Here is a 7954-nt window from a genome sequence, read left to right as displayed (position 1 = left end):
GCCAGGGCTAGAATGGCAAATGGTTCCAAGGTTGTACCTGGCTGCATTTGCAATTTCAGGTAGCCTTCTAAGGACGAGTCCAGAGTGCTGTAAGACTCCAACCTGTACCCAACTGCACCCAAAGGCAGCCGGCGAGTGTGGCTGGTGCTGGCTTGAAGATGCTGTCTACCTCACTGCAGCAGTTGTCTTGTGGACAACTCTAAGCACTCGGCTTAGTGGGAACAAGGCGCAGGGTGTAGCTCTAGTCAGAGCTTGGCAGCCCTGGGCAAACCCACACTGGGGTGGAGGGACCCTTTCCCCAGCCACCAGCTTCCTGACGCTGGGACCTCGTATGACTTCTGGGCCCCACATGGGCCGCTCTGCTTGACTCAGAGGGTGTAAGAATTAAAGTCTGCCCCGGATTTGTGTTGGGCTGGGACAAGGCAAGCCTTCCACTTCTTTTTTAATCTCTGGAATCAGATTGACTTATTCAACCTATTCATGGGCTGGTGAGTTACCAAAGAAACCCTCCCCCCCAGGGGGGCAGTTCACAGGAATCACCCTCATCCTGACCTCCCCACCCCAAGCTTCTGGATCTAACACCAGAGTCCTCACCCCTCACAAGGGGTGCAATAGCCTGGATTCCGCTCCTCAGCAAAGCACTGTGGTTCCTGTAGAGGCAGGCGGGCCCACTGTCGAGATTGAGACCCCGGGAGGGGGGACTGCTCCTCGGAAACACATGGGTCACAGCACCTGGGGACCACCCGAGGGTAATGGTTGGTCTCAGCACCTTGTTGGGCAGGCCACAGCAGCCCCTTACCACCCATGCTGCCCCGCTGTCCACAGTAGGGCCGCCCTCCAGGTTGGGTCAGGAGCAGCAGCTCTACAGCAGCATGGAGTTAGCATCCGACCTCCATCCAACCGACTCCCTTCTAGGGCTGCTTCCTCCCCCACAGAGCTGCCTTGCAGGCTCACTGTGAAGGGGGACCTGGGAGACCCCTGGTTGGCAGTGGGTGCTCCCTAGTCAGCTTCCTCCTTGCCGTCTCTCAGCCCCGCCCACCCTCTCTCTCTGCAGGTGGAATCTGCTGCCCTGGCCTCAGCAGGTCTCCTCACAGCTGGTGTCAGCGGCCAGGATGCTGACCAGGCTGTGGCGAGGAGCCCCCGCGTCAGGGCTGAGCGATCACGTGGAGACCTCAGAGCCTGCACTTCAGTCCGTCACAGCAGGGACCTGGCGAGCAACGGCCTGGCCCTTTTCTATGAACAAAGGTAGATACAAACACTTGGTTTGGACATTTCATTTGTGCTGTCCCCGCTGGATGCTGTGTAGTGCAAGAGCAGCCACCAAGAAGCCCTCTTCTTCCATTGCACACAGGACCCCGGGACCACTATTCCAAGAGCCAAAAATGGGAGTGGGGGGAGGGAAACAAGCCATGTGTATGGCCTCTGAGCATGCGTCCCCCCGACCCCCCGCACCCCAGGCTGGGGAAGGGCAGGCAGAGGTGGGGCTCTGCTCATGTAGCTGGCTGGCCTGAAACGCAGGTGAGGGCAGTGAGGGTAGCCTCGGCCAGACTGCTTCCTTTGGGTGGTGAGGCCTTTACATCCCAGTCTCGGGCTAGGACCTCAGGAGACAGGCAGCCCTCGACACCCGCAGGCCCCAAGTGTGTGCTCACTGCCCTCCCAGCCATCACTCCAGCTTCCCCTCACATGAGCACGAGACCTTCACTCGGTGGACGGCAGGTATGCAGCATTGCACCCACCTGTGTCCCTGCGCACACTGAGCAGCAGAGAGGCAGGCTCACATGTCCCACCTGAAAATGGCAAAGCACACATTTTTCTGGCTTTTAAGCAAAAGAAGGGCAGACTAGGACGAAGTGTCTTCAGCATCAGCTTGGCAGGCACCAGCACCTCAGACCTGTCTGCGCCTCCCCCCTTGGCCTCGGCCCACCACACGTCCACAGGCCGAAACAGTCCCGCAGACAGGGCCAGAGGCAGGAGAGTAAGGCGCTGAAGGTCATGGGCTCGCCTCCCGAGTTCCTGGGAAGGGCTCTCCCTTGGGTGGGCAGACCACCTGCTGTGTGCGGCTGGATAGGGGGTCAGTTCTCCCCTCCTCACACCTGGAGACTGACAGCCACCCCCATGCTGCTCTCTTCAAGGTCTTGGATCAAAGTCGCTGAAAGGGGGTGGGGTGGGTGGGTGTCATTTCCAGAGCTGGCAGCCTGGCTTCTACGGGCCAACTAGCTGTTGTACAAGGGGACTACTCGGGTGATCTCCCGCCTGCAGACGGGGCACCTCTTGGGCTCCGGCAAGGCCTGGTAGCACTCGGCGCAGGAGCAGACGTGCCCGCACTCCAGGAAGACGCAGGACTTGAAGCTGCTCAGACACACAACGCAGGCGCTCTTCAGACTCTCCCTATCCTCCGGCGCGGCGCCGCGCAGCAGCTGGGCCTCGTGCTCCTGGAACTCCTCCTGCCGCTGCCGGAGGCGCAGCCGCTCCTGCCGCTGCTGGTACTGCTTTCGGAGGATGAAGAAGAGGGTGGCGCAGGCGGCAAAGCCGAACACCAGTGTCAGGACCTTCCAGAGCTTGACGCTGGACTCCTGCCTCTGCAGCAGGCTGTCGAAGTCCTGGCTGCTCAGGTAGTACTGCATGCCCTGCTTGGGGGGCTGGAGGCGGATGGAGTTGTGGTCCAGGACCAGCTCCCCCACCCCCGTGATGGTGGCCCCAACCTTCAGCATCTCCTCTGTCTCCTGAATGCCTTTGGGCCGCTCCCCGCTGATGTAGTGGCCGATAGCATCCGTGAAGGACTGCACCGAGGGGTGGAACTTCTGGTACACAGTCTCCAGGCCCAAGTCCACCGAGTCCAGAGGCTTCAGCACTCGGATGGCCACGTCCAGCCCGTCCTCATGGGGCACCAGGTCAAAGGGCACCGTGTTGGTTCTCTGGTGGATGATCTTTGAGTAGTCGTTCCTAAAAGGAGTTGAGAACTCAGCTAACACAGGACTGCAAACCCCCAGGGAGAGATGAGATCACCCCAAGGAGGTTGGACGGGAGGGGCAGAATGAAGTCTGAAATGATCAACAGGGAGCCCCAATTTTTCAGGTCACCTGGTGCTGTCAGCAGGCCCACAGGTGCGGTCAGAAAAGGCCTGCATCACGAGCTTCCCCCTGCCGCTGCTGTACGTTAACTGCCAAAAGCAAACCTCCAGGAGCAGCTGGGAAAGGGGCACCCCCTGGGACAGCTCCAAAATCACTTCACTAAATCCACAAATCAATGTTTCTCAACTTCCCTGCGGGTAAGAATCAACCGGAACAAGGTGAAGACACAGATTGGGTCTGGAAAGGAGCCCAGGGATACGCGCCTTAGGAAGATGCCAACAGGGTGCTGATGTGAGAGGTTCACGGACCACACACCAGAAAGCCATCAGCGAGCAAGGAGGGCCTGGCCTCCAGCCTGCTCCAGGGGGCACGGGAGACATGGCACCAGGCCCAGGGCCACAGCATTTGGACAGTGAGGAAACAACACTCACCAAAGGTTGGTGGTTCGATTCCACACCATCTTGTGCTCCTGCAGTGTCAGGCGCTGAATCACTCCCTTGCAGTTTTCCACAAACTGACTGTTGAGAGTTTCTTTCACCGATCGCACAGCGCCTGCGTGGGACAAAGCGATGTGTCTGAATAATGCCCGCCTCTCTGTTAAGGCTAAAGTTGGATTTGAGCTTGAGTTAGTCTGACTAGCAAAAGCGATGACGTTTCTATCACTGTAAGTTACATCTGGGGGAGATGTGGGAAAGCACTTTACACAGATCACGTCGTTTAAGTCTTCCGGCAATCGGCAAGGTAGGTGCTATCTTAGAGCTGGGGAACTAGTAGGAGTTTGGGAAGGCTTGATCATTTCCCCAGGACCACACGGCAATAAGCCAGATCTTTGTGACCCCAAGCCCCAAATCTGGACTCCTGCCCCACTGTTTCAGTGCCACCAAAAGCCCTTGGTGCCAGTCAAGCAGAGCCTTGCTAACTGTTTGGACAAAGGGACCAGTTTTTACTTTACCAGAAAACAAGCATTACCTTCGATCACAGCGTAGGGCACACATTTTCCTGGTGCTTCCAAAAGAATACTCTTTAGGTCTTCACCCAAGTGGATTTTTTTGGCTCCCTAAATGAAAGGAGTGTATTGAATGAGCTGCTGAATGCTGACAGGTTCTAGCAAACTTAAAGGACAAAAGAGGAAAAGACAGAACTTTGCTCCTGTTGAGAAAGCGAGGCGCATGGGCTGCGAGGAGCCCTGGTGGCGTGGGGCATGGCAGGCAGGTTCCAGAGGATTGGGCTGCTAATGGCTTTCTACTCCTGCAAGGATTCCGTCTGGGAACCCACAGGGGCAGTTCTCCTCTGTCCTGTTCAGGTAGCTCTGAGTCAGAATGGAGACCATAAAGACTTCCAAAGCTAAATCCTACCAGGATTAAAGGCTGACCAGGCATGGGGCAGGGCTCAGATATGCCCGGGGGTGGGGCGCGATGCCCACTTCCTCCATTCAGACAAGCTCACAGCCACCGTGCCAATTCCACATCATAGGAAGGACAGAGTAGAACTGTGCCCCCCCCCCATGAGTTTCTGAGGCTGTAACTCTTTTAAATTTTTTTTCAAATAATTTTATTGGGGCTCTTACAGCTCTTATCACAATCTATCCATCCATCGTATCAAGCACATTTGTACATAGGTTGCCATCATCATTTTCGAAACATTTTCTTTCTACTTGAGTCCTTGGTATCAGCTCATTCCCCAACCCTCCCCCGTTCTCCCCCTCATGAACCCTTGGTGATTTATAAATTATCGAGGAGGGATGGAGGGGTGAAAATGAGAAGCCACTACCAAGGGCTCAAGTAGAAAGAAAATGTTTTGAAAATGATGATGGCTGTATGGACTGTATTAAGAGTTGTACAAGCCCCCAATAAAATGATTAAAAAAGAAGGAAACGATGATGGCAACAAATGTACAAATGTGCTCAACCCAATGGATGGATGGATGGTGATAAGAGCTGTATGAGCCCCCAATAAAATAACTTGGAAAAAAAAAAAGAGGACGACCAAAATCCTCACAACTGGACCAATAGGTCTGGACAACAAATGGAGAAAAAAACTGTTCTCACGGAGTTCATTTCTTTGGATCTACATTCAATGCTCCCAGAAGCAGCAATGGAGAAATCAGATAACATACCTCACTGGGCGCACCTATTGCAAAAAGGCCCCTTCAGGGTGTGAAAGAGCCAAGCTGGCCTTTTGAGAGCTAGGGTACTTCTGACTCAACCAGGGTATTTCCAGTCACCTCGTAAGCATATGAACGCTGGGCAATGAATACGGAAGACGACGTGTACTTGTATTGTGGTACTGGTGTTGACAGCACCATGGACTGGCAGGAGAATCAAAACCTCTCTTGGAAGAAGTACAGCCAGGCTGCGCCTTAGAAGCAAATGGTGACTGTCTCCTGTACTTTAGACATGTTGGCGGGAGAAAGCAGTTCCAGGAGAGGACATGGTGCTTGGTAAAGCGGAAGGGTAGTAAAAAAGATGGAGAGAGAGAGAGAGAGAGAGAGAGAGAGACTGACACAGTGGCTGCAACAACAAGCTCAAACATAAGAACAACTGTGAGGACGGCACAGGACCGGGCCATGTTTCATTCCGCTGTACACAGGGTCACTGAGTCAGAACAACCTGACAGCACCCAGCAACCACCCAGCACTTGCATAGCACTTGTTCCCGAGTGTGACGTTAGCTGTACGGTGGTTGCTGTAGATATTCTCTATTGAGCTGAGCAGGTTCACCTTCCAACAGGTTACTTCTGCAACTGTTGTCCTCTGACAAGCTCTATCTCCAAGACTTCTACCAATTCCATTTCCACTCTGCTGTGCTTAAACTAGACAACCACAATAAATCACTAATAACAGTGATACACACTTCCTAAGTACCTATGTGCTAGGCACAGTGTGAGGCGTTAGGAAACTCAGAGACAAATATAGGACAGTCCCTCTTTTCCCAAAGAATCTTTGAAGAAAGCCAAAAAAGTCACTTTAGTGCTGGACACGGAGGAGGGGACTTTAAAAAATTCATGGAAAATCCGCGATGGTTTCGGTCCATTTTTCCACCAAGTTTTTGAAATCCCCTGAAGTTTCAGGTCCACTGAGTTTCAGTGAGGTGCCCTGGTGGCACCACAGTGGCACGCGTGTGGCTGCTAGCTGACCAGCTGGTGGCGTGGACGCAGTGAGTGGGGCTGAAGGAGAAGGATGCGGTGATTTGCTTCTGCAAAGATAACACCCAAGAAAACCTGATGGGGTCGTGTGATGGCTTGCCTCATGGGTTCACGGTGAGTCAACAAGTTTTAAGTTCCTCCAACACAGAGAATGACAGGGGCAAGGCCAATTAAAAGCTGACTCACAACCTACACTGAGAAGCTAAGCACTAACAACCAGTCATGTATCTGCTCCTTTATTATCTGCTCCTGCCACTGAACTAGGAGGGCTAGCGCTTTGTCTGGCCCTGATCTCACGGTACTGCATGGCCCATGCCCTCACCTCTTCCTAGACTACCATCATCACCTTAGTTAAAACCGCAAACCCCACCCACCCACCCTTTCCGCTCCTTTCCCCTATTCCCTGCACCACTCGCTAACATTTGCACGCATGTGATGCCCATCAATGTACTTGAGCCTGCCTGCCAGCAGGTATAAAAGTAAGACTCTCCAGGGGCGCAAGGGCTTCCGTCGGTTTATCTTCGGGGCCTCACACACACTAGGTGTTCGATAAACATTTGCCGGATCAATTTTACTCAAGACTCCTTCTGAGTCCCGAGAGCAACTTTGGCGACAAGGAAACCGTTATCCTCAGACCTGGAGTCGGACCCCCGCTCCTCCATTCCCAGGCCTGGTGATTTCTCTCTGGGAGTTGCTGGCTGTGGCGCGGGGCCCTCGAGGCGGACCGTGGGCTCAACAGGAACGGGCGCTGAGGCGACCCGGCGGGGCCCGGGGCGGCCCCCGCACTGACCTTGAGTTCGTGGGCGACCTGGGCCTTCTGCCGGTACACGGAGTAGAGGAAGGCGGTGACGACCGAGCTGGTGCCCAGCAGGATGAACTGGCACAGCGAGGGCCGCCCCCCGCTCTCCATGGCTACGCCGAGCTGTGGGCGACGCCGGGGCCTGAGCTCGCGACCCCGCACCGCCGCCTCCCTCCAAGCGGGACCGCACCCCCACGGTCCCAGGACTCGTCCAGGAAGCCCAGCACCCGTCGCTTGGTTATGACGCAAGCAGTTGGGACCGGAAGTGGGGGCGGGAGTAAAGGGGACCGGAAGTCGGGTTGCGGTCGCCGGCGTGCCAGTCGGGCTGCATGGTACCCCAGAGCTGTGCCGCTGCAGGTGCTCTGTCGTGGGGTTCATTGTTATGGGGCGCTCTGGAATGGACTCTGACCCTGAAGGGACCCATGATCTTATGTACATGTCAAATAAGGTGACCAGATTTTAACATTGGTAAAGCGGGACACCATTGGGCGGGGAGGAGGGGGGCCTTGATTAAAAATTTGGTCTACGTGGAGCAACAAAAATTTTCATAGAACGCAAAAATAGTATTGTAATATTTTTTTATTTCAACATAAGTACAATTTACAACTATAATACGTTAAAATTATGTATGTTATTTTATTCTTTGGCATATTTCTCATTTGAGTGAATTTTTTTAGTAGATTGCTATCTTTTAAAAGGTCATGAAATTTTTCACAAGAATTTGTTAAATTATATTTCACACATAAAATGGCTTTCAAAGTCTCAACACTTAATTGTGAATTTTTTGATGTCCACACTTTATTTACCGTAGAAAAAACACGTTCAGTCGCAGCATTGGTTCCTGGTAAGGACAGTGCATAAAGTATTCCACAATTTTTAGTGCATTATTGTATGGAACATGGTTTGTTTCAAAATGATGAAATATTTCTAACCATTTGTTC

General features: G+C 53.6%; 1 protein-coding gene across 1 annotated transcript; it reads right to left on the bottom strand.

Annotated features, from left to right (window-relative positions):
• Window positions 1-1259: 1259 nt before the first annotated feature.
• MUL1 (mitochondrial E3 ubiquitin protein ligase 1) lies at window positions 1260-7161 on the bottom strand. The gene is made up of 4 exons (XM_004705135.2): window positions 7005-7161; window positions 4041-4128; window positions 3503-3623; window positions 1260-2943 (listed from the first exon to the last, which is right to left on the bottom strand). Exons 1-4 carry the CDS (start codon window positions 7122-7124, stop codon window positions 2214-2216), a joined length of 1059 nt encoding a protein of 352 aa, XP_004705192.1. The 5' UTR covers window positions 7125-7161; the 3' UTR covers window positions 1260-2213.
• Window positions 7162-7954: the final 793 nt, after the last annotated feature.

This window comes from Echinops telfairi, unplaced genomic scaffold, assembly GCF_000313985.2.
Source record: "Echinops telfairi isolate 266 unplaced genomic scaffold, ASM31398v2 ScPeMD7_7457;HRSCAF=8495, whole genome shotgun sequence".
In the NCBI taxonomy this organism is placed as follows: Eukaryota; Metazoa; Chordata; class Mammalia; order Afrosoricida; family Tenrecidae; genus Echinops; species Echinops telfairi.
This window is presented reverse-complemented; position numbering and strand designations above follow the sequence as displayed.